This window comes from Opisthorchis viverrini (assembly GCF_000715545.1).
Source record: "Opisthorchis viverrini unplaced genomic scaffold opera_v5_311, whole genome shotgun sequence".
Classification (NCBI taxonomy): Eukaryota; Metazoa; Platyhelminthes; class Trematoda; order Opisthorchiida; family Opisthorchiidae; genus Opisthorchis; species Opisthorchis viverrini.
The window spans coordinates 112894-140556 of record NW_008751968.1 but is presented as its reverse complement, the minus strand read 5'-3'; the positions used below and the strand labels follow the sequence as shown (position 1 = coordinate 140556).

The 27663-nt window shown below is 43.6% G+C and overlaps 1 protein-coding gene across 1 annotated transcript in view; it reads right to left on the bottom strand.

Annotated features, from left to right (window-relative positions):
• T265_09852 (hypothetical protein) overlaps window positions 1-27663 on the bottom strand; it is a gene marked incomplete at both ends in the record, with an annotated part of 92503 nt that overhangs the window by 31224 nt on the left and 33616 nt on the right. Inside the window, 3 exons of the mRNA XM_009176050.1 lie at window positions 9781-9860; window positions 16909-16950; window positions 22001-22145. Of these exons, the coding sequence (XP_009174314.1) occupies window positions 9781-9860; window positions 16909-16950; window positions 22001-22145 (267 nt within the window). The remainder of the gene's footprint in view (window positions 1-9780; window positions 9861-16908; window positions 16951-22000; window positions 22146-27663) is intronic.

Here is a 27663-nt window from a genome sequence, read left to right as displayed (position 1 = left end):
GACATAGCCCCTCTTATCCTTCGTTGACGGAAAACCACATCCCGTGGTCAAGTGTGATCTGGTGCCCAGGGTGACCACCTCTTAGAGAGAAACTTCTCAATCGAGTGAAATTTTCCTCTAACCTATTTATTGTTTCAAGGTAACGTGACCAGTGTTGATCATATTCAGAGTGGTTTCCACCTGTAATGAAGCCAATCTACGCCGAAAAGCCGGTAAACAGTGTGCAATCGTTCTATCCTGATTGGGAATGATCAACAATGCGCACATCAGAAAACCAGGAAAAAATGGCCTCGTTAAAATCGTGGTACTATTGCAGTCGTCATTAGAGAATCCACATCCACTCCACAATTTGTCGAGCCAGTCTTATTTGACCGCGAAATCTCTCAATGAGGCGAGAATATTCCGAAAAGGTATACTTTATGTGCAAATTTCGAAACCATATTTCTCAGTAAACCGGTTGACTAGAGTAAAAAATATTTAGACTATTCCCATTTACACACGAATTCGGTGTTAACGGAAGCCCAAATAAATCTCACGTTAATATGGTCCGCTTCAAATGCCCTCAGGGATTCTGCGTATTACAATGTATTACAGCATCTCAAACAACGTACTAATTGAAGTATGCGGCGGCCTTGAGTAGCAAATCCAGGTAAGGTGGCCGTTGCAAACCACCGATTCATTTGGAAATATCTGAGTCTCTTGTAAAAGTTAAACCGACGTGCCAATGAGCGTAGTTCTCAAAATCTGCCCGTTTGGTTCAAACAAAACGTGAGAGAGATGGTGATTCGGGGAATGATAACGAAGAAAGGCGAAGCCGGTCGTCAGTTGTGGAAGAATTGTCAGCAAACTTATGAGTAGTGTATTGCGTCCCGACTAAAGCAGCTTCCTACCGGTGATACATCAAACATAAATCCGTTAGGTTGAAGTTTCACATGAGCTTGACCGTGGTGATGTACCACTGTCTGACTGCTTCTGGAGTGGCTCATCGTCATTCTACTCGTTAATTTACTGCGACGTCTACACAGAGTAACTTAAATAACTTGTTTCAACCGATATACCGCGGGTGATTTACCGTAAAACCGAAAGGTCGCGGATCACAAGGATGAAGCTGCTGGATCAAACGTCCTGTCTGCTGCAGTCTATAATACGGATAAGGAAGTCTGTGCAAACGCCTATCCCTCTGCCAGTCAGTGGACAGAATATGTTTGAAACCAGCCCCAGGAGAACAAGCACTTGCACTGAGTCTGCACTACGTCATACCAAACGACAAGGTCCACATCCATCGTCTGTCGTCCTACTGATTACCAACCAATGATCCTCTAGTTTTAAGGATGCAACGTGAGCCACTATTGGTCGAACAATGACGGTCGTCGGTCACGGGGGTGCTCGTTGAGGAACACGAACAAATCGGTCACAAGCTAGAGTAAGTAAAAGACTCCTTTACCTCATTTAACAAAGTTAGCGCAATTTTGGCTTCCTCCTGAGCATCTTTAGTGGATCAAATTCGACGGGCTTACATCCATGAGCAAACGCTGTAGAACCGTTGGATGATTTCCAAGTTAACCTTATATCAAATGGTTAGACAGTGCCTATGATGACTATGAACTGATCGATACTCAGAAGCTTTATCAGTAGTAACACTATGGCAATGATCAATGTGGTTTGTCTCCGAAAACTGAATAGAAATGCTGAATTCAAGATCTATTTTGTGCGACTAGACAGGGGTCCTGGTGAAATCAGCGAAAACCAACAGAAAATTTGTAGGAATCAGTCTTGATGCATCAATCCAAAATACGATGTGATAGTTCGCATGAAAATTGGTGTTTGTGTAGGTAACGGAATGGATTGCAGGTAATTTTCACCGTCGTTCTGGTGTCAAGGTGGTTTAGCGTTGTCAGGGTACGAATCTCCGTCATAAAGATTCGGTGGTGGTGGGGTTGCGCTTTCAAGACACGAAGGTGAATTACATGGCGCTGGGGATGAAATGCACTAGCAAGAGAGAAAACCTAACACATTGCACGTCGTTCAAAACGGCCCTACGCTAACAGAAAGCCCAAAATAGTGAGTCTACACAGGTTGCTACCCCGTGGCCCCAGAACGCATCATTCTACTGATAACCTTGGCGAATTGAGGAGAGAACGAATCCAACATGAAACTGCCAAGTCAAACAGCAACGTCAAAATCATCGCTCTTGTATATGCACCAATCAGAAGACAATTCCATCAACAGATTGAAAGGTGTGTTCACTGAGAGGATCAATCACCGACAAAGGTTCCTCTTGGTGAGTATATATTCATATCAGTCCACGCACATGCAACAACCACGGACTATCCACCCAACCGCAACTCCAATTAAAGCGCTCTGACAATGTTACCTCCACTCGTCACGGTTTTTTTCCAACCACATTGCCCAAATAAACCAGCGACTACATTGCACAATACTCATGAGTGCTCAGAATAGCCCAAAGACTGCAGCACGGTTTAGTTGATCGGAAGGTGCATGGACCACGCCCAACTGCCGCATCGCAGCTGCTCCAGTCTAAGCTTTGGAACTCATATTTCTTTCAAGTGGGATGGCAGCTGTACACCCAAAAAATGTCACAGCTGAAAGCTTCATATCGAATGCTAGAAATGCTTTAGCACTAGCCTTTTCGGATACTTCGTTCGCCGTGTCAGGGAAATTGCATCAATTTGTGGGACTCCATGAACCCGGTAAGCATGAATTGAGCTGCTCGCGGAGTTTCTAGGCACACTTAGTCCACTCGAATCACCCAATCTCCTAAAAGCATAATCTTCCGAGCATCAAAGATTATGTGAGCCTCGGTGTGGGGTACTTAGTACCTGGCGCTCTCACCCGTCTGCTCCTTCACCTGACCCAGTGTTTTCAGCAGACTGTGTTTAGAGACCTATGTTCTGCCTTTTGAAAGTTGGAGGAGATGCGAAAATAAGTCACATGACCGGTTGGATGCGGCATAACATTGGCCTAGCGGCTGAACCACAGAACCCGGCCAACACCTCGGCTTTCGGATGCTTTCTGTGATAATTAGGTATTTATCACTGAACTCTTATTGACTGAGAAGTCGAAACATTCGCTAAATCTTATCATCAAGGTGTGCTGGCTTCAAATGTCTCTATAAAATGTGAAGTCCTTTGTTGGACGGTACCACAGAATGCACTGCATGGAATGGACATACAAATTTTTCTTACAATCGCGGCTGCATGGAAGGACATACAAATTTTTCTTACAATCGCGGACGCTTGCAGAAAGTGGTCGGAGATATTCTTGTGAGGACAAGGGCGACATGGCAACCGGTAACAAGTTGCAGGAAGTCCTAGCCGTGTCGGCTATCCTGAGAAGCTCATTTCCTGGCAACGGTGCACAGTTCACTGGGTTACATTTCGCGGATGTCTGTCTTGCCAGTGAGGTTAAACACGTTAGAACGCCCCAATATCAGCTACAACTAAACTACATAACAAAACGACTCGTGAATACCTTGAAGTGAGCCTTGCATAAGGCGAGACGGGAGGAAAGCACAGCAAAGGCACTTCAATACTTTATGCCAATATACCGCTTCACTCTAAATCCATCCACGCTGGATGGAAACCGGCCTTCAGATACACTGCTGTACCACACACCTTGAAGCATCAGAAGCCTTTCAAAGGAATTGGTGGCATTCTAAATCAGAAAATGCAGTCCTTCTATAATCGCATGCATGAGGAGTAGGGACGACGTTTTGACATCGGACAGATGGTTTTAGTAAAAGACTATCACGGTAACCACGCATCCTAAAGCCAGGGCGAAATCACCTGGCAAATGAGAAATGCCATCTTTGGTGCTCGCACCAGTTCCGAAACGTGAATCGCTCATGCGAATCAGTTGGAAGAATTTTGTTCAAAACCCGCCCGGAGATTGAATCAGTTAACGCTGAACATTTCGATAGAACACCTGGGCACGATCCGAGGAAGAACAACTGACACACATTTTGAGGAGCAGCTACCTTATACGCCAATATATCGGTCATCGCAAAAGACAAGAAACGGACGAGGACCAGTGAAAATATTCAAGTTAGTCTTACAAAGGACACTACTCTACTTCAAAGAGGGAGATGTCAGGCAAACCAGCTCCGAATGTAACAGGACTACATAAGTGCCGATGGAATAGCCGTTTTCGTTGAGACGGATTTACTTGCTTGTTCTTAAGTTGCGCTTGACAGATGAGTTCTATTTTTAGTATCATATTTTGGCTTGCCAGAACTCTCAAAGTGAGCTCTATAGACAGCTCGTTTTGGGCTGCACATGACAGGCTTGTACGCGTCTGTGTTCACTAGATCGGTTAAATCGCAAGTTCATTGGCTTTCTTGTTTAACAAACCGCATCAAGCTATGAAGCGGCTATACAGACCCGGGTTCACGTTGTTTGAAAGGCATTAAGAAAACTGTGGTCCACCACAGGAGGGGCAAACCGGCTAATGAGGTGGCATATGACGGATACCTTGGTCGCGGTATGAGCAACCCAATGACTTCCTCTATGACGAACAACACTAAAGAGAGCGGATCAGCTCTGCAAATGTGAGCCTCCGGATTGGAAATCTGCAACAATAGTCCCGAGAAAACATGATAATAGCGAACTTACCCAGGAGACGCGTGAAGAAGCATGTAAACGGAGAACAGTATTGAACAAACACTGCGTATGGTTCGGCACTCAAACAAGATTGCATGCCTGAGCCTTTAGGGCAACTTTGATCTACAACATTAAGCATCATTTAATTGTCCAAACATTCATCTCCCGCATTTATCCAGGCCCTGAATATAACCACGCCTTCTCTTCTAATCATATCTTCATTGCTTTGGATCAAATCAAGATATAGCCCCTCCACGTGTCGTACTGACGGCAGTTTTGAGGACGGTAATTTTCGCGCTTGCAGCTCACCCACGGCAGTGCTGGTAAGTTTACCAGATATGATAATCAAAACTTCTGACCCAATTGTTCTTTTTGTGCGAGCAGTTGAACAACTCAGTTTACTTCCTTCGGGATTTGACCATATAGTAACGTGATAATTTTGGGATTATGAGAATGACCATGCGGTTAGTTCACGAGTTTGTTGGAGTGGCAGACCAACAGGAGGTTATGGTGGGTTTCAATAAGGCATCGGGATTTACCTAACGGTTACATGGTGTGCGACGATGTTGAGTTCGTGAATATGAATAGCAGGTTAGTTCACGGTTTGGTTGGATTCCGTGATCACGCAAAAAATAGGAATTACTTTGTCGGTGCCGTACTCACTACTGATTGTAGATGTGAGAACCCAGTATGTGCGTGGTGTAAATCCTATGGCTACGATAACTGGCAGCATCGGCAGCTGCATGAAATTATGTAATCCGTGTTTCTTTTCAAAAAGAAGATATATTTTGATACTTTCTTCTTGTCTTTTTTAATTATGTGAGAAAGCAATATCGTAGTTGTCATTACAGGCCCTAATGTATCGTCCCAGATATCAGTCACACAATGCAGGTACCACCCGATTCTTCCTCTGGAAGACATTTCCGTTAGCGGTGTGCCAAAAGAAGGATGGTCGTATGGAAGCGCCAGAATAATTGCAAGGTTGTGTCAGACAACGAACAGATGAAAGAGAAAAATACCGGAAGTCTTCATAGTTATCCGGCGCACTCGATTCCGTTCGTTCTCAAATCAATTTTACCTCTTGAACCGGCCAACGCACTTAACCCACCACAACATTCAGCGCAATAGGGGAGAGCAGAAAGAATGAGTTGAAAAAAGGGTAGTAAACGGGTGTCAAACTGCTTCATTTGGAGAGGCAATATGACAAACTCCCAACCGGACCTATACTCACCGCCATTCATATCAATACCTGAAAAGCTTCACACGACATTCGTTCCCGACAGCTAGTAGCAAGAATAAGGAGAACATCTTTGACTATAGTACTGTGATGATATTATCTAAGAGATGTTTATGCAAAGACGCCAAATAGCCTGTTGCTTACCCTCACCGCCTCCTAGATGTGGTCAAGTCAAGTTCTCATTACTTGTCTAAGAGGGCAATTCTTTCATTGCAGCTGTTTCTCAAGTTTCTGTCCGGTCGCCCCACATTGCTGCTGATATCTTTCAATGACTTTCTCTGTTTTAGTTCATGAGGTGGACAACCTCTCACAATTTCCAGTCAGTGATGACGAATTTTCTTTACAGTCATCAGTGCTAGGTTTAATGATTACAGCGGTTATTAGCGTGAGTAGACATTCAGTAAGATCTTCATAAATAGCTTTGGTGCGTCCGTTTAAGTGAAAATCACTTCTCCATATGTTTTGCGCAATACGACGTAACTGCAACAGTCCATGTGTAATAAAAATAATAAAAAAGTAATCATTCTCTTGTAGTACCGCACCACCAAGGGGAGAATGAGTGTGGAGATACCGCCCGATTTTAGACAGGAGCATTTGAAATCCGAGGGTAGAACTCAAAACTCCGACCACCTGAATAGTCTCTTATTTTGAGTACCGAGGGATGTGATTTACGTTGGATAACATGCAGCCTACGAAAACAAAGTATCAATTCACATTTTGCTTGTCAAGGGAATATCGACTAAGCCAACCATCATGCGCCTGCAAACGCTTTTCTAGCCATTCTCGGGCGCTGTGAAGTTTAGCTAATTTATCCTTAGGACTTAAACAACACCGCGAATGATTTGTGCATCAAGGGGAACGAATCAGCTCATCTTCGGGCAGAATTATGTTATGCGGTTAAACGTACATTCCAGTTGAAGGACACCATTACTTAGCAGAAATTGATATGAGTTCAGCTGAGTTCACCTTTGAAACAAAGCTAATGTGAAGATGAGAGTATTTGTATCCATCGGGACGGTGGGTTTCCTGGAAGTAACACTAGGAAGCCCGGAACCAACGCAGAACAATAAACTCTGCCCAAATCTGAATGGGGAAGCAGGTAAGCATCCAGGCCAGTCAATAATTCATTCAATTTAGCTATAAACTATGTTCATGCACGTCGCAGGAGAATCACCGAATGTGGTCAGCGTTCAGGCAACTCATGAAAGCACGATCGGTGTTGATAGGCTTTCACTAAGCGCCTAGAAGACAGCCTGGATCAGTGCCAGATGGTGCTTTCTAAATGGCGCGGTAGCCGTTGTAAATTTTGCACTAGTACTCACACCCACTCACCCGCTTGTTGTTGTTCCCTTCTGTAAGTATTTTGCCAGCTGGTTGTCGCCATTGATGGTTTGCCTCAGCTGAATACTCAAATAGAACATAGAGGTGACTGGAAATCAGGAAATGCATACAACTGAAGAGCTCCAGTAGGAGCTAACAGTTCAGTAGCTGTCTAGAAGCATTCCACAAACGTTAGAGTATTCCAGCTTATGTTGCTAATGGTATTGTAGATAATGATGTGTTTGAAATAGAGACGATCGTCCAGGATAAGGTAGGAATTCAGTTGCATCAACTAGCGATCAAACGTTTGTTGGAAAAACACATTCCATGTCACGTAAAGATGGCGAGCACTATACGGACCATCTTCAATTCATTTTATTTTGCTAAAATTACAAAACAGACTACGTGTCCCTAAGAACGGATATTGTGCACAGACTCGATCAGGTGTTCGGCCTCATGTCCGGCTTCGCAAGGGTTTATTACATGAGTTGTGAGCTTAACTACATCGAGGATTGCAGAAAGAGGCATAACAGTATCTCGACTGGGGAAGCAGTTCGAGCTTGAAATTGAACGATTCACCACGCATTACAAGAACTGAGTATAATACATATCTAGCACTTTTTCGGAAGAATGAATGTGAATGCTTTGAAATGAACTGCTGTGCGGACAGTGAGGCATTTTAAATGGTGGCGAACGTCCAGGATAAGACAGGATTCTGATTTCAATAAATATCAATCCTGGAAGTGGAGGAAGAGAAAATGATCGAGACGGTTTAAGGAATTTTCGAAAGCAGTCAGGCAACTTGTCATTGCTTGTTGAGAATCCATCGGAATTTTATAAGGTATTCAGGAGCAATATCGCAGTCGTCATTGCAGGACCTGGTGTGTCTTCCCAGATATCAGTCAGACACTGCGGGTACCACCAGATTCTTCCTCTGGAAGACATTTCCATTAGCGGTGCGCCAAAGGAAGGATGGTCGTATGGAAGCGCCAGAATAATTGCTAAGTTGTGCAAGACAACGAACAGATGAAAGAGAAAAATACCGGAAGGCTTCATATTTATCCGGCGCACTCGATTCCGTTCGTTCTCAAATCAATTTTACCTCTTGAACCGGCCAACGCACTTAACCCACCACAACATTCAGTGCAATAGGGGAGAGCAGAAAGAATGAGCTGAAAAATGGTAGTAAACGGTTGTCAAACTACTTCAGTTGGAGAGGCAATATGACAAACTCCCAACCGGACCTATACTCACCGCCATTCATATCAATACCTGAAAAGCTTCACACGTCATTCGTTTCCGACAGCTAGTAGCAAGAATAAGGAGAACACCATTGACTATAGTACTGTGATGATATTATCTAACAGATGTTTATACAAAGACGCCAAATAGCCTGTTGCTTACCCTCACCGCCTCCTAGATGTGGTCAAGTCAAGTTCTCATTACTTGTCTAAGAGGGCAATTCTTTCATTGCAGCTGTTTCTCAAGTTTCTGTCCGGTCGCCCCACATTGCTGCTGATATCTTTCAATGACTTTCTCTGTTTTAGTTCATGAGGTGGACAACCTCTCACAATTTCCAGTCAGTGATGACGAATTTTCTTTACAGTCATCAGTGCTAGGTTTAATGATTACAGCCGTTATTAGCGTGAGTAGACATTAAGTAAGATCTTCATAAATAGCTTTTACCAGTATGACGCATTCGTTTAAGTGAAAATCACTTCTCCATAAGGTTTGCGCAATACGACGTAACTGCGATAGTCAATGTGTAATAAAAATAATAAAAAAAGTAATCATTCTCATGAAGCACCGCACCACCAAGGGGAGAATAAATGTGGAGATACTGCTCAATTTTATACAGGAGCATTCAAAATCCGAGGGTCGAACTCAAATATCCGACCATCTCAATAGTCTCTTATTTTGAATACCGAGGGACGTCATTTACGTTGAATGACCTGCAGCCTACGAAAATATAATTTCAATTCGCATTTCGCTTGTCAATGGAATATCGACTGAGCTAACCATCATAGGCCTGCGAACGTTTTTTTGCCATTCTCGGGCGCTGTGATGTTTAGCTAATTTATCCTTGGGACTTAAACAACACCGTAAATGATTTGCGTATCGAGGGGAACAAATCGGCTCATCTTTGGACAGGATTCTGTTATGTAGTTAAACTTACATTCCAGTTGAAGGACACCATTACTAAGGGGAAATTGATATGAGTTCAACTGAGTTCACCGTTGAAACGAAGCTAATGTGACGATGAGAGTATTTGTATCCATCGGGACGGTGAGTTTCATGAAAGTAATACTAGGAAGCCAGAAACCGCAGCAGAAAATAAACTCTACCCAAATCTGAATGGAGAAACCGGCAAGCATCCAGGCAAGTCAATACCTCAGTCAATTTAGCTATAAATTCTGACTGTTCATGCACGTGGCAGGAGAATCACCGAATGTGGTCAACGTTCAGGCAACTCATAAAAGCGCGATCGGTGTTGACGCGCGTTCACTAAGTGCCTATCGGACTGCCTGGATCAGTGCCAGACGGCGCTTTTTAAATAGCGCGTTGGCGGTTGTAACTTTGGCAATGGTACTCACACGCACTCACCCGCTTGTTTTCGTTCACTTTTGTGAGTATTTTGCCATCTGATTGTCGCCAGTGATGGTTTGCCTCAACGGAATAATCAACTAGAACATAGAAGTGACTGGAAATCAGGAGTTGCATACATCTGAAGCACTCCAGTACGAGCAAACTGTTCAGTAGCTGTCTAGAAGCATTACACAAACGTGTGAGTAGTCCAGCTTATGTTGCTATTCGTATTGTTGATAACGAAGTGTTTGGAATAGAGACGGTCGTCCCGGATAAGGTAGGATTTCAGTTGCAACAACTAGCGATCACAATTTTGATGTAAAACCACATTCCATGTCATGTAAAGATGGCGAGCACGATACGGGCGAGCTTTAATTCATTTTATTTTGTCAAACTCACACGACAGACTACGCGTCCCTTAGGGACGGATATTGTGCACAGACTCCATCATGTTTTCGGCCTCATATTGGGCTTCACAATGTTTTACTAGCTGAGTTTTGTGCTTACCTACATCGAGGATTGCAGACAGAGGCATAACAATCTCGACTGGGGAAGCAGTTCAGGCATGAAAATGAACGATTCACCACACATTACAAGAAATGAAGATAATACATATGTACCAGTTGTTCGTAAAAATGACTGTGAATGCCTTGAAATGGACTGCTGTATGGACATTGAAGCATCTTAAATGGTGGCGAACGTCCAGGATAAGACAGCATTCTGGTTTCAACACACAACGATCGGGAATGTGGAGGAAGAGAAGATGATCGAGACGGTTTAAGGAATTTTCGAAAGCAATCAGGCAACTTGTCATGGCTAACACCACTTTGCGCCATTAACCTGAACATCATTCAGGGTTGGTAGAACGTCGTTCCACTTATCATGGATTTCGCCGATTGTTTGAAACGGGGTTCTAACTCTCATGTGTAGTTTCATTCCATGAACACTTTCAACGAAATTGGTTGGTGAATCAACGCTTCGGTTGCAGAAACACGCAGCACACTGAGTTGAGCAACAGGTAATATCTGCACACAGTTAGGGGTTAGTGGAAAACACCATGGTCTGTCAGCCACAATGGACTGACCAGCAGTGTGATTGGTTATCGCTTAGACAACACACAACGTCACTTATAGTTCAAAAACTAGAGAACCACTTTACGTGGCAACGTTTTGACTGCCTGCACGAGTGCTAACATTTCAGATGCAATTTTCAGTGAATTTAATCTTCCTCTGTGATACCTGTGAGCGATTCACACAGATTTGGTCTCATTGTGTACCATGGCACCGAAATGTATTGAGCATAATATATTCAACGCCATTGATTGGTTATCCGAAAATGGCAAAGGCTAGGCTTGGAGATCTAGATTCCCGGACTACCTACTTTGATACACTTAGTCTATGGCACTTGAAGTCCCTAGTCAGCTATTTTAAAAGTTCCTGTTATCTCTCAAAAGTAACGAAAGGCAAATATCAGCTCGACAAATGGACTCATTTTCATAACGGTTTGGTTTTCCATGTGACTCAACTGAATCTCCCTGTGACATGTGACTCACCATATCAGTGTGTTTCATCACGTGACTATGCGTCGTCCTCTTATTCACCTGCTGGTACTGCTGATCCAGTGTACGCTTTCTAATGTCTTTCTGCCCGCGGGTAAGAGGCAGGAACAAAGGGAGGCTACGTCAAACATGCGGATCCACTTACGCGATTATTCAAGATGAGCCCAATGTAGGCAAAACCAGTGGAACCATCATTGTTGTGAGACAAAAGAGGATTGGAACGACACAAACTACTGGTTACTCAGTGAGCGAAGATGCACACCAGGATACCAATGACATACAACACATGGTAAGGATTCGGCGCCCTAGGGCGATCACCGCCATCGTCACCAACGAGAGCAACAACAAAGGAAGACACTAGTGTTTCAATGCCATACAAGCATGCCAATTTATTTGTATCGAGAAAAGGAAGAATAGTGGGACAGGATGTAAAACCTAGGACTATCCTAGAGCGAACATCCGACATAATTACACCTCCGAAACTCAGTTAGACAATCTGGACTGAACCTGACAGCATGAACGCTACTCGCGTCGCTAAGTCGCCGTCTAATTTGTTATCTCTAGCCGAGGATATGTGGGGTTAATTGCGCCCTCTGAGGATCGAAAACACTATAAATATACAAATATTCCTTTGAATCCTTAATGCCCTTCTGCCATGTCGGGTTCGGTCCTTCTCTAGTTGAATAACAATCTGGATTTGGAAAGGAAAACAACACCCCTCTCATTACTCAGAAATTGGCCGTTGAGAAGCAAAATTCCGCCCTGTAAGTCAAGCCTGTATGTAGGGGAATTTCCAGCCCTAATCACGTTTCACGAAAATTTAGGGAAATTTCCACTGAAGAATTACACATGTCGTCACAGCGTCAACCGAATGTAAGTAGTTCAGGAGGAACAACAATCCACACGCCGAATGAACTTTTTATTTGCGAATTTCTCTGGCAGTCTGTCATCAGTAATATGGATCCCGTGTATCAAGAATCAGCGACGTTATATCATGACTTAAGGGGATAAATAAGGCTGCTGGTTGGCCGCCGGTGGCCGAAGGGTTAAATATTTGCAACTATTAGGTGCACCACTAATGAATCCCAATATGAATGGAACAGCTGTACATTGCCCTTGGCGTTTCAACATAGACTGCTTTATCATCCAGAAATAGGAAAACATCTACATACCAAGAAAGGTTCGCTCTGTCTCCCTGGAAGTAAAGAAGACAATGTGGTCTTGGCAGCAGGATTTCGGCTAAAGTCCTCTTCGTGACGTTCTTCGTATCATCTAAACCTCATGGGTGACCGTATACGACCAGCTTTTTTGTTTATGATGTCCACCTTTGCTGAGCAGTTTAACTGGATCAGCTGCAAAATCATATGAATTTAGCGATCGTAAGCTTACCAAAACAAGTTCTATGTGACCTTATCTTTTAAAGAAACTTGACGTGGCCAGCCAAACGTGCGGCAGAGGCGTCTGGACCACGTAGCTTCTGCTCCATTTTTTGGTTGATATGTGGTCTAGTGGTAATTATATACTCTCTTTTATAAAGAATTACTGATGAGCGTGCGCTCACATATTAATCTAGGCCCTGCTATACGCTCACAGGTTGGCGTCCTGTTAAAAACCTGTGTACTGTAACCGTGGTTACCACACTTACCGCTCCACTCTGAAAGGTGACCATGACCAGTTCATCGGGATCACTGTAAGTAAACAGGAATGTTAAGGTTGACACCAAGAGCAGCTTATTTGGTGGCGTAACTCGAATATCGCTTTGCCCAAGTTGGTGGATATAATCAGCAGCTGAATTAACATCCACTCGTCTGTCGTTTGCTCAACCACATGAATATGGGCTCGGAAAACCGATTTTTGGACGTATGACGGGATATAATAGTTGCTATTGTTACGGACACGAAAGCTATTGAAAGCAAATTTCCACTGTAGCTCGCTTCATCATGTTTTCATTGGAACGGCCACATTAAGCATTTTCGAAGTGACATTATAGGTGGAAATTTGAGTCGGCTGCCCCTTCAAACCTCTTTGTTATTATGCGGGAGAGAACCATTCCGTTATAGCGGTCCCTTTGGTTAGATTCGTTGTGTGTTGTAGTTTTGTTCTGCACTTCCTGAACTTGATTAGCGCTTTCGGTAGTTTCTTTCTCTGCAACATTTGTTCATGGCCTGACTGATCGTTTCCCGGTTCCTTTTTAATCGCGGTCTGCCTTCATCACATTCGATTGGCTGTATATCTGACCTCTGCTTTCGTCGCCGTGGCATACCTCATTGAGAAGAAACGAATAAATATGCAAACCATGATCTCTTGAGAATTTCGTTAGGTGAGTGAGGTGCTCGCCCAATACCTTACAACACAAGTGGGCGGAATTCGTTTACCAAACCACTCATCATCGGAGAAGCCAACCTTCGCCGACCTCACATATTTCCTTACTCAAAGGGTAAGAAAGCTGTGCAGTCGTTACGGCCTGCTGGCAGAATCCGTTATGCAAAGGGACCAAGTTTTGGGCGATCAATCTGCTATAGATGCAGGCAAGAGTTCGTGTCTTTTGGGCCAGTGGAAAGATGGTTCACCGTGAGTTCATTTGATGCCTATTTTCCGTGTTCCGATGGCGCCCACCAAGCAAATGACTGCGAACCATAATATCGATCGGGGTTTAGTCGGTGCTGAGCAATACATCACGCTCTGATACATTTGAACTCACCGAATAAAAAATTAGAATTGTTTCGTGTAGTCACAATCAGGCGATGGCTGCCGGCAATACGGCTGTTTCCCTAGGTCTACCAGTATTCTCTGTCATAATTCGCTGTTCAAACGCGACATAGCGATTCGTCGAACGCCACATGAAATGCAGACAATCAGTGGGCTTTGTTTAGCAGTAGGAGAATCTGGGTGTTTCGATGTGTTTCCACTTCACGGTGGTGAGTTTGTATTGGGTAAATGTGCTTCAGTAGTACCTGACATCCTCCCGTCAATAGTTGTGGATTCACGCTAGGAAACTGCAGGCCGCTGGCCTCTGTGACGTTCCAGAAATTAACTGGGGCCAGATCAGCGCTTGGGAAGTCGGAAAGAGCTGTCTGAAGTAGAGACACTACTGTGTTGGCTTAATCTTGGACCGCTGGGTCTAAGCAACGGTGTAAGAGTAGCATCCAACTGCCTGTCGTCAGTGGAGCAATCACGGCAGTGCCAGCTGCGTTTTTCACACGACGCCGAATTTGTGGAGATCGATTCCTTGGGAAAACTCCATCGGTGGGAGAGACCAGCAGAAAAATGTATGACCGCAGTGATGTAACAGTTTAGAGGGCATTTCGTTGTAATGCTACTTTGGAAAGCAGATCGAACAGAGGTTCTGCAAAATACCCGACAGCCTTATCGCGAGCACAGTCGTTCCAAACATTTGTGTGTTGGTAGTCTGCCCAACGGCGTTGACACTTCCGGTTCACGAGTGTTGGACATTTTGAATCTTTCTAACCAAAGAATGGAGTTAACGAGGAGCTACTTGATACCGAGGCTGACACATACGCCTGTGCTCGGACAAGTTCAACGGTACGGCTCCAAATGTTTGACAGCTACATCAGGCAACAAATTCGCCACCAGCTCCGTCTACCAAAGGACACCCTGATCTGAATCAGTTGGGCTTGAAGTTGCAGAGTTGCGAAAAGCTGCGAGTTAAATGAACTACAGCCTAAAACGTTGTTCTCTGGAGAATTTGGTTAGGTGCGTGAGGTGCTCGTCCAATACCTTACAACACAAGTGGGCGGAATTCGTTTACCAAACCACTCATCATCGGAGAAGCCAACCTTCGCCGACCTCATATATTTCGTTACTCAAAGGGTAAGAAATCTGTGCAGTCGTTACGGCCTGCTGGCAGAATCCGTTATGCAAAGGGACCAAGTTTTGGGCGATCAATCTGCTATAGATGCAGGCAAGAGTTCGTGTCTTTTGGGCCAGTGGAAAGATGGTTCACCGTGAGTTTATTTATTTTTTCCGTGTTCCGATGGCGCCCACCAAGCAAATGACTCCGAAACATAATAACGATCAGGGTTAGTTGGGTGCTGTTATTTGATTGGGACTTCCTAAGGTCACAGTCAGTGACTTGTTTTCGCTGGCCATTGTGGTCTCTCTGCAGACATAAAACATTTTTCTGCGTGGCTCATCGCGTTGTTTGTATATTTTTCTATTTAATCTCACACTAGACCCCGTAAGGCGGACAATTTTTGCCAACACAGTAGTGTCTCTACTTCAGACAGCTCTTTCCGACTTCCCAAGCGCTGATCTGGCCCCAGTTAATTTCTGGAACGTCACAGAGGCCAGCGGCCTGCAGTTTCCTAGCGTGAATCCACAACTATTGACGGGAGGATGTCAGGTACTACTGAAGCACATTTACCCAATACAAACTCACCACCGTGAAGTGGAAACACATCGAAACACCCAGATTCTCCTACTGCTAAACAAAGCCCACTGATTGTCTGCATTTCATGTGGCGTTCGACGAATCGCTATGTCGCGTTTGAACAGCGAATTATGACAGAGAATACTGGTAGACCTAGGGAAACAGCCGTATTGCCGGCAGCCATCGCCTGATTGTGACTACACGAAACAATTCTAATTTTTTATTCGGTGAGTTCAAATGTATCAGAGCGTGATGTATTGCTCAGCACCGACTAAACCCCGATCGATATTATGGTTCGCAGTCATTTGCTTGGTGGGCGCCATCGGAACACGGAAAATAGGCATAAAATGAACTCACGGTTAACCATCTTTCCACTGGCCCAAAATACACGAACTCTTGCCTGCATCTAGTAGAACTAACACAACGGAGTCAGAGTACTCACCTTCACTTACCCGAGGTAGAAAGAGCACATTTAGTGAGACTGTATATCAGGGCTCTAGCAAGCACATGAGACCTCCTTGAGACCTTCAGCTACTCCATAAGTGGCTAATTCAGAATGGAAATCTCAGAGAGGGTGACGTCATTTTGGTAGTGTCCGAAAATCCCTCCAAAGGAAGGTGGCCGTTGGGTATTGTCACAGCGTGATATTGTGGGTAGCCGCGTGTAACGTTGAAACCGGCCTTTGCGTCATGAGCAGACTCGTGTCGTTGGCTAACGTAGCATGCTGGTAGGCGAGAGCTATCCGGACAACTTAGCTGTTCGCTCACTGACCGTCGGAGGAATTTTGGCCGGCTGTGTTGCAACTTCATACGTATTTAAAATTGCCTCACATCATGAACGACTGCCTTCCGGGTTAAAACTTCGTATGGACCGCCCTCTTTGGACTGATGTAGTTGGCAGGACATTTATATTTTCCGTTTTCCTTACCGCGCAAATCGTTTTCACCACCACTGTCATACTATTTTTGTACCAAAAACTTGGTTAAATGTAAATTTGTTTATTGCATGAGTTTGCGGCCCGCTGTCGATCACGCGTTGGTTGTTGATTCATGTCGGCTTTGTTGCCTTTTAGAGTACCTCACCCTTTGTCAAGAACTGTTGAGGTTTATGATTTTTCATCCCGTGTACTTACTTTCAGCTTTATAGTGCAGCACATATGTGTAGCTATTCGCTTGGAGTTGTGCCGGTTTGGTCGCTTACCTTGGTGCTCGTTGCTTAGGAACCCGATATGATCGTTACACTCTGGTAATAGCAAAGAGGTGGAGAGAGCAGATGAGTCATGATTGAAGGAAATTTTGAAGCAGATTCACCGAACCGGATCGGTAGAATACCATTTTGATCGGGGGGCATCCAGTGAGAGTAGTGGAAAATAACTTGGAGTTGCATGGCAAACTAGACAGGGGTAATAATAAAACGTGAATACAGAAATGCTTGAAGTGGCTTCAAGGGCTCAGGCGGCGCTCTTAGACAAGTGTTGCGAACTTGTTCTGGTCCGATAAAGGAGGCAGCAACAGGCTCATTGGCATCTTTGTGTAAACATATGTCAGATTATTTCATCAGAGTACTTTTGTCGAAGGAGTTCCCTTTTCTTCTTAGAATTAACTATCGTAAACGGGTGACGTGTGAAACTATTAAAATCTTGGGATGGATAAAGGTATGCTTAGGTCCGGTCCGTAAGTCGTCCAATTACCTCTTGAAATGAGACAGTATGACGTCTGATTTCACCCTTCCTCAATTTTCCCTTCCGCTTTCCTCTATTGCGGTGAATGTCGTGGTGCGTTAACTGCTTTGACCGGTTCAAGAGACACAAGTGATCTGAGAACGAATGGTATCCCGTGAGTCTCGATCACTATGAAGTCTTCGGCATTATTTTACTTTCATCGCTTCATTATCCCAGTCAACTCTGCAATGATTCCGGTGCAATCATGCAGCCATTATTCTTTTCAATGCAATGCTACACTGAAGATGGATGCGGTGTTATGTTGTGGATGGGAAGATTTTTGGGAGGGTGAGTTGTGCTTAGTTGAGTTCAAGTCATTTGAGATGAGTTGAGTTGCTTTGTATTTAGTTCAGATCAGTTCAGTTCGGTTATGTTCAGTTGAGTCCAGGTCAGTTCATTTTATTCAGTTCAGTTCAGTTCAGCTCAATTCAGTTGAGTTCAGGTCAGGTAAAATAATTGCCTTGAGCATCCGCCACGACCATCAGTTCAGTTTCAGCTCAATTCAGTTGAGTTCAGGTCAGGTAAAATAATTGCCTTGAGCATCCGCCACGACCAGGGTGTTGACGTTTTCTAAAGTGACACGGAAAATCGTCACGACGGTTTCATGTGGTAAACACTACTAACGAGCTTAGTGAAGCAATATTCGGCGAGGAATTCTGGCTGAAATTAACGGTATTGTTCTTCAAATCGAACAATTTCCAGCATCATTTGTTAGTTTCGTGGAGTTCACATAGTTCCACTCATCTTCTACACAGCTGAAGACTTTTGCCTCTTCTCTGCCAGCAGTGAAGTAATTTATATCATGACGCTTTAAAGTGTCCGAAAATTAGATTCGCTGATAGTCGTCAAGTCCTCTAATAACTGACCTTTCTTATTCTCGGGAACAGTAGCCGCTGGTCATTCAGTGTGCCTCAATGACAATCTTCCACACTCTCATCATAGTTGTAACTTTTTTTCTCGGGAATGCTAAATTCTGTTGGTCTACGTTGGAGTGAATATTGTGCAAGCACATATCTCTGTGCCTTTCATACAATTATCAGCTTGTGCTGGACGTGTATGATCCTCGGTCCGTCGTGCGCGTGGTTTATATATCGTTCGCATGTCTGGAATGATCCTCAGCTGAGATTCTAATATCGCTCTGCCTTAAGGTCGGAGAGGTAGCTCAGCACACAACCCATCCAATGGGGCCGTGCAAAGCCGGATACGAAGCCGCAATCCCCGTCTAGTCTGTCCACAGCGTATGCTCCTAACGGACATGAAACGTGTTTGTGATTCTACCAAAACAAAATGAATCGCACCTGGTCCGTATCGTGTTTTGCCACCGTAACAATACATTGGTTGTATTTTTCATCAAACTAGATATCAAGAAATTGTTCCGTATGAAAGGAAGGAATTCAGGTAAAACCTTTCGGAATGACGCCCGATGTTTCTCATCAACCTGGAGACGTAATATTGAGCAACGCGCAAGGATCTCAGCATGTCATGTTCTGACCGGATTCATACCTGTAACAAAAATGACAGAAGTGAGTCACATCCCCCAGTTAACACCTGGGTTTTCATGTTCACAAGGAAAACAATAGAATAACAATCAGATTATCTGTATTAGAGTGAAAGCGTTGTCACCACATCGCTGGAGATAGCTCAGTGTCGGGGCGCGAACTTACTCATCGGGGGTCCGCGGTTGCTGCTGAACCCTGACATTTTGATTGCACTAGAACTGGATGTTATTGCAATTCGCGTGCTTCTTCCGAGTGAAACTGTACTACACCCAAACAAATAGTCTTCGTTTTTTTTATATTTTCCCACCAAATACTCAGGCAATAACGTGTTGCGCTAAAACATCGGTGACCTGATCTGTACCCGAACGAACGATTCATACTGTCTACCGCGATTCACGAAGAAAGTACTGAATATCTACTAATGCCAGTTGCCTTTGTAGGCATGGAATTCTAAAATTATTGATAGGCAATCAAACTCACCATTCATACGAAATTGTGAACTTTTGTATTACTTTTGTGCGGAGACAAAAATTCTATGTTAAATGGCGGGAAGCAGCTTGGGCGATTGATCACAACCGTGGAGAACTACTGCAGTGGCCATCTGGAAACAAGAAGTAGAATTGAGTGGCTTGTTGAGCAGTTCTAAGTCAACAAGCCAGGATTAAAGTTCAGTGATGTTGCTCGCCTTACATTAGTTGACTATCAAGGCCACGGTTGGAATTATCCCTGGCGTGGTCACGGAATCCACACAAATTTTGAACCAGTCTGATTTTCGTAATCATTGATTTTTGGTCTGTTCGCGGAGCTCGGCAGTTGGACTGCAAACGTTTGATGACCAATCGAGGAGACGTCGTCAACACGCCGCTACCGGAAGCTAGGCGGTCAATGGCATCTTCAGTTTCTTGTTACCGACCGCTGTGCGAGCGCCTTCACAATTGAAGTTGGCCGAGGATTTGAAAGAATAAATAGTACATGGCCCCGTAATTGGCATGATACATCCGAGGATCTCCCGAAAAGATACGCCGCACGGCCGACTTAACGGAGATAAATGGAAATCTGTGATTTTCAAGCGATATGCATAGCCGGGGGTTGTGTAAGTTTTAATACCGCCTTGCCCCATTGGAAGGTGTTTTCCTAAGTGATTTGTTGAAACCGTTTACAGCATTGGTTTACAATTGCGTGATGGTCAATGGATACATAGGTAAGAAGAAAAAGTTTATTCTGTTTTTAAAAAATAAGGTGCAGGAGACAGTCTTAATTCCCCGTCGTATTGTCGGCGACCATGGCGCTTTGTCTTGCTTCAGCGAGAGCCAATCATTTTGATAACCAGCCAAACGGTTAAGTGCTGAAACCACTGACCGGGTCGTCACAGGTTCGGTTCGAAACTTTCTGGAGTTCTGTGAGATGCACACTTGCGATGAAGCGCAGTAAGGATGAAACGACTTCAAAATAATTCTCAATAATTCCCATCGATATTACTTACCTCCATAACAACAGATCTAGTCGTATCGAACGTTTAGTTTCGATCAGAACTTCAGTTTTCCAAGCGTGCTAGATGTTTGACAAGCTGCCCACAAGCCCTGAATATGATAAAAGGAATGCCTATGGTCCAACAACACTTTAATTGAAATTGCGTCGCACTGACCAGGTAAGTCGTGATGCGGTGCTCTCGTAACTTACTGAATACTGCCTCGTACCGAGTGATTTCCTCCGTGCGCCTTGGTGTAAGCTGGGTTGTTGTATCCAGGTTGAAAATGTCAACAGTTACTACAGCTCTACACAGTAGTCACTGAGACCTGCCCCGAGTTAGTGGCTAAAAGGAGCAGTTGAGCGTGTATTGTTCAGGCTACCCAATAAGTTACTCTACCAGTTGTGAGTGGCAAAGGAATAAAAATATAAAACTAGATTGATTATACAATGTTAAATCAATCAGACGGAACATATTGTTCTCGACTGTGCCTTTCAAAATAGTCCGTCGCTGGCATAGGTCAACCAATCATCCAATCATGGTTGTCCAACAGCTGTTCGTCGTGTCCGAACACCTCCCACATATATTAGAGTCTGAAGATAGCCTGAAGTGTTTTGATAATAGAGACTCGCGAATGACCGTTGTATGCGGGAAAGAAATGAGAACAGTCAGTCAGAGCATGTGGCCATGTTTGTATTCGTAGACGGAAATAAAGCGGTTATGCCACTGACTGAATATATAATGCCAATTAAAGATACTAAACAACAGAAACTGCCCCGAAATGACTTGGAGAATTTAAGGTGCGCAATTGGTGATTGGTGGATGTTACCTCTCAACAAGATGGCGGTTTGTTTAGTGGTATTCGTTTGGGAAAATTTAGACCATCTGTCTGAATGGAACTCCAACTTTATAAGAGAATGCCTTGTCTTGTATAAAAATTTACTTTTCTGTGAATATGACAAACGATCGGTATCGGAGCACCAGGTGAGTCACTACAAACTACTTACCATGTTTGATCATGAGATCAATTTGAACATTAACTCTCGGGCCACATCTAGTTTATCAAAAATTTTTTCAATAATGTCAGATCCACGATAGTCCTTCCAACGGGATAAGTTACCTCAATGATGTGATCATAAGTTATATGTATCAACCTGGAAGGAGATTAAAAATGCAATACACAGATATCCAGAAGGATTTTTCTTCCCATCACAGCATAATTTTGTGAAGTCTCCGTTTAACACATGGACACTCTTTGGCAGATTAAAGCATTCTGCGTTTACAGGCAAAAGTTGACATCAGTGAATGTAACTCAGAAGCATCTGCGTTTGATAGGTCCAGAGAATCAACTCCACATAAAGCGAAATATCGTAGCACAACAAGGATATGCTGTCCACAAGCAACACCGATCGGTAAATGTTGTTCTATTAGTTGGCACCCGTCCGCTGCCCTTTTTAGTGAAATATTACGGTCATGGAGGAAATTAATGAGAGGACAACTGTTTGCGGTGCTTCTAGACAGAGTTCCACTGTGCAAACCGCTTCATGTGGATTATAGGAAAAACGTCTTCAGCATCAAACCAATGAAAAACCAACGGTAACCTACCTGATGCCGATAATTTAGCTAGTAGTTGAGTGCGGTGACGAGGACAACGCAGTTCTTTGACGGCTTGCTGTTGAATATCGGTGAGCAATTGTGGACACCGGCGGCTTCCAGCAATGCAATATGGTCGATGTTGAACAAGACCACACTACGAGGCGAACAACGAAGCATGATATTTAGGATTACATGAAGCTTCATCTGTCCAGAATTTTGTACTGTGCGCTTAGTTGGAATCGCACTTTGCCTCACCCATGTAATGCGATGGTGTGGAAAACCGTCCACCGCAGAGCTGGTAGGTCTGCGAACCAGGGTATGATCGTCCAGTTCGATCACATTGTTCAATTACTGATCATTGAAGCAAAGTTCCCTCAACAATGTGCACGTTGGCGATTTGTGGTGTTTTGTAGAACAATCGTTGAGCGCGTAACTCATTCAGACATTGCGAAGCAGTAAAACGGGTTCGCAAAAGGTATCCACGTATCGGACGGCCTGGATGATTACCTCTCCTGATAAATTTGTTCGGTGAGGAGATTTACACAGTTGTTTTTGCATCGAAAATCATGGTGAAAATGTGTGCCTCGCAAATTCGTATTTCTGAGGCTAACCAGCATAAAACTTGACACACAAATCTGTTCCAAATATGTGGCGTTCTCCAAAGCCGGGTATTTTCTCACTGCGTAAATCAGCGGTTTCATGGAGCTATTGATTATCTTAAGTGAGTGATACCGAAACAAAGCTCTGACTAAAGAACCAACTTTTCTTTATGGTTCCGGTTTATACAAAAATTCTTTTGCTAAGCTCCCCCAAATTAGTAGACGTTTGCACTGGGATTTCACCCCTTGCTGCAACTGTTGTTTTCAATTTTCCAAAGAAAAATTGCGCGTGACGTGATTTCCTCTTATCCTATCTTGATCAGTTAGCGACGATGTGTCCTAACAAGCTATACAATCAGAAAATATATGAATCCTTTTTTGTCAGTTTTCGTTTTGATAAATATATAGTTTAGGATTCGGAAGCTTCATTTGAACAAGAACGTCTCTATGGTTTTCGGGCTTCCCGAAGTTACTTGAATGTATGTGCTTTGATTTCCGTGACTTGGTGTAAAAATTGCACTCATCAATTCCCGGTGTGGCCTTTACTTACGTTCACCCGTTCAATCACATTAGAGTTGAAGGTAATCTACTGAATTTCAAGTTGATAAAACAGCCGATTTTACATTGGAAAGATGATAATAATAGTAGTATTTCAGCTGCAGCACTATTTTGGTAGGCAAGCGACATATTCCTCGAGGGAAGCACGACTGCTGAGCAGTCATGTAGTTGCCCAAGCCTGGACAAGACTACTCGAGAAGCCGGGGAATTTTTCAAAATATGGTCGGTAATTCAGGGCTTTAACCAGTGAGTTCCTTAGCTAACTTGAAACTCCGATTCAACTGACTTTGGGTGGGATGAAGTTTCGTCTTGTTCCAATTTGTTTGCTTAATGAACTATTATTACAAGTCCGAAACCATACCGATTGTCAATATTTTTCTCATGCTCTCATTATGTAGAACGGTGTCGCGTGTTAATTCTCCCCGCTTTGTTCCCACGTCCGCTAGGCTCGTTTACGACCAGTACATTACCTAGAATTTGACGCTCACCAAACGTCGAATCATTGTTCTACCTTGATATAGCTCACCCAAAACGACACAACAAATTGGGCCTTATCGTCGTGGCATATCATCATCATCATCATCATCATCATCATCACCATCGTTTCTTGTGGCACAGCCATGATTTATCTGAAGTTCTTTTTCTGAAGAAATAATAAAGTTGCACAGTGAATGGAATTAGTGCAAACTCACTACAATCACCCTCAAGTGCATGTGGCGCTTTCAAAAGCTGGTTATTTTCTCACTGCGTAAATCGATGGTTTCATTACGCTTCCGGGTTACCTAAATGAGTGACACCGAATTTCACGCAAACTTTGAATAAAAGTGTTAACTTATTTTATGGTTTTTGTTTGCACAAGCATACATTTGATGGACTCTCCTACATTGGTAGACGTTTGCACTGGAACGTCTCCCCCTAAACTCTGAAGCATCCCTTTGCCTTAGCTAACTTGAACTACCAAAAAGATTTCCTGCGGATGAAATGAAGTTGGAAATGTCTTCAAAATGTTTCGACTACTGGAGGAAATATTATCAGATGTCCGAAACCTCGACTATTGCTAATCATTTTTGCATATACCCAATAAATCGACAGGATCGCATGTTCCTCTGTTTCTGCTTTGCGCTCATGTCCATTACACTTGTTTAGGACCTCATAATTAACTAGTTTTTGCCATTCATCAAACGCCCAATCACTGCTACCCATTGATATAGTTCACCCAACAAAACTAGACAGATTCGACTTGATCGTCATGGCATAAAACATCATCAAAGCCATCGTCAAAATCATCACCCTTGTGGAGTTTTGTACGTTTACTTTGCTTCCATTATAACACTACTCATTTCGTCAATTGCATAATCGTTTTTTGTTTGAACATGAAAAACTACAAAAACGCGCAATGGTGCAATTTCACATAACACAAGGGTGGTCATGTTTTTCGACTAACCCTTCTGATTTCGCTCGCACTAGCAGCGGTCGTTTGTGAGTCTCATGTGCCAACTCTGGTAAAAACATTTCAGACCATCTTCGGAATCTATTATATGTGGGAACTTTTCGGAGGAAGACCCCTGGTAAACCGTAATTGGAGTATTGTTTATTCGCTGATCTGGGCCTAGGACAACTTATTTTAAAGACAAACCATAGTTAGTGGCTCTCTTCCATCTGAATTCTTTATTTTTCTATATCAAACCTAGCGTCATTATTTTCATTCTTTTGCCACTCTCCTGGTAAACTAGCTTATTGGGTGGCCAGACTACTGCATACTTGGTGAACCCGAGTGTTTCTAGATGATTTTTGAGAGCTTTCCCTTTCAAGTGGTCGTTATTCTGTTTCTTTTGCCCGGTAATTATGGAGGCACACTGTGATTCAGCGGATTTAATGGAGAATGTGATTAGCGTACGTTTACCCGAGTAGAATTCACATAACCCTAGGGTCTGGTTTCACTATGTAGAGGCCGCTTTTGTTACACGACGAATCACTCATTAAGCCCCTCGATTGTCCCATGTTGCCCAGCATCTCCCCTGTCGTGTAGCAACAAAAGTAGAAGAGCCGTTGGAAGATACTCCCAAGGAAAATCCCCATGACGTCCTTCGAGCGGCTGTCACCAGCAGGACAGGGAAGTCAGAAAACAAAATGCTAGAGGGCTTATTCACCACTATCGAACTTGGTGACAGAAAGCCACCACAACTGCCTAGCTACATTCTCCTCAGCAGCCGCAAGCTAGCGGTCGAAATAATGGCCCAACAATGGTCCCACAAACTTCTCTCTCACCTTTTCTGCTCTAAAAACACGAGTTATTTGATAGCCTTACTGTGAGGAGAGGGATAAATGTGGACACAGAACTGGCTTGATGTTTGCTCAACACAATCATTCTCGGTGCCTACCACTCCAAGCATGCATTTAGGCAAACTAGAGAGGGACTAACATTAAGAATGCCAGTAACATTGGACACCAGAGAGGCTCTGCAGCAACTCCAGCTTTATTTGGTTTAAAGAAATTCATTTCAACCCTGAGATTGTTGCGGCAGATTTTAGGGCTTCGAAAAATTCCGTTCATTTATGAAACTTCACACAAAAATATATCTGTTCAAATAAGAGTTTCTCAAAAATATGGATATCTTCCTGCCAGTCCGTCACGCATGCAGCTCTCTAGGACGCTGAAATCCTCTGTGTCTTCTGTATCTTACTCTATACATTTTCAGAAGTGAAACGGTAGGCAAAGTTGGAAGACGCGAATTACAGATCTTTGAGACTAAGGACAAAGACATATGTGCATCGGAAGCGGCAGATGATGTAGTTAACCAGTAACATCACTTCGTAAAATCTGACATCATCCTCTCTTTCCTACCCCAAGCATTATCAGGGCTTGGCAGTGAAAATGTTTATGAAGTTGTTTTACCTGGTAAAATTCGGTTATGACGTGAGGTACAAACCGTTTTGACTGTGGAAATGTTTTTTATTTCGTGACAGGACTTGTTCCAACCGAACTCCACATTTATGCAAACTCATTCCGTCATCCAAGTGGAATACTGATGATTCAACTGAAGATTCAACCACACGCCAACTCAACTATTGAGGCATTAAATGGCCTTCTCAGAAAAAACTGCGTCCCAAGCCGAGAAGCACCATGAATGTGCAGATAATTTAGTATAAGCGAGATCTTTTGCAATCCTTGAGTGGAAGTTGACCCTCAAGCAGACAGAGGTGTACTTTCTAAACCCAAGGCTAAACTTTTGGCTTACAAAGTTAATCTTTTTCAGGAAAACGCAAGGATTATTTATCCGTTCCATACCAGTTTCTCTGTCTACGATAGGGCGACAACTATATGTGTTCGGAACACCAGCCGGAGGATCCACGGTTCGTTTCCTGTGCAATTAGTGCAATTAGGTAGGGATGTATGGTGCTTCCTGGCTTCACTTACAGGACGAAAGTTTGATGATATTTTGCTAAATGGCTCTCTTTCCTTAAACGGTAGAAAAGTTCTCGTTGGACCTTCGAGGTCACTGGAGCTCGTGGTTTGCTGACCTTGAAACCCATGGGTACTCCCACAATGCGGTGTGGTTGACGATAATCATACATAAATCTGAAAAATACGGTTTCGTTTTACGATTCAAGACGGGTATGGCGGCAGAGAGGCCTACCCTTCAATCTCACAGAAGGTGTCAGGCCACATTACGGTTTGCGCCACCGGATAGCTGAGACATGGACCCTGCGATCAAATAGCCTGAGATATCTTTGGGTCATCGTTCAAAAGCAGTTTTCCCAGAATCAAATAATGGTGCAAACAAATGACCGTGAATCCACGAAGATACAATTCGTGATAGAGTGTACGGGGTTGGAAGAGAGATTTCAATCGGGGAATTCGTGATGATAAAGGGTAGACTTTGAGTGTGTGTATTTTCCGTGAATTTCCGTATGTGAATTTCCGTCCAGGACGAAGCATATAAATCTCACCCCAGCACTGATGAAACTTATCTCTTCGCAGTCACCAATGTGCATTCGAATATGCTGAAAAAATCTTGGATGATTCAGCTGACGTCCTATACTGAAAATTCAAGTTGATCCTCTTATTCACCTAATCAACTATGGTAAGTAGTTCATAATGACTCACGTAGTGCTCGGGTACCCAAGACATATCATATTCACACAAGAGTGAATCCACGTCCAGAGACAAGACTGTCTCTTACAAAATGATGGTTTCATTCAGCAAGGTGCCCGAAGGAGCGTATACAACCAAGCGACCGATCATCTGCATTAGCGGTAACCAAACAAAACCCAAAATTTCCAAAAACCCTCGAGTTTCTTGTAAGGGTTTAGAGATTGACAGTATTCATTCGCAGACCTAAAACCTTGCGCATCTGTCAAAGAATTTAAAGTCTTCTGTTGAACCAGATCAAGTTGTAGATCCTGCATGACATGGCATGTTTTCGATATTACTGGCGTTTTCTTCTCAGGTTGCCTGAATGAGTGGTTGGAGGTGAATGCACTTGAGGGTGATTGTAGTGAGTTTGCACTAATT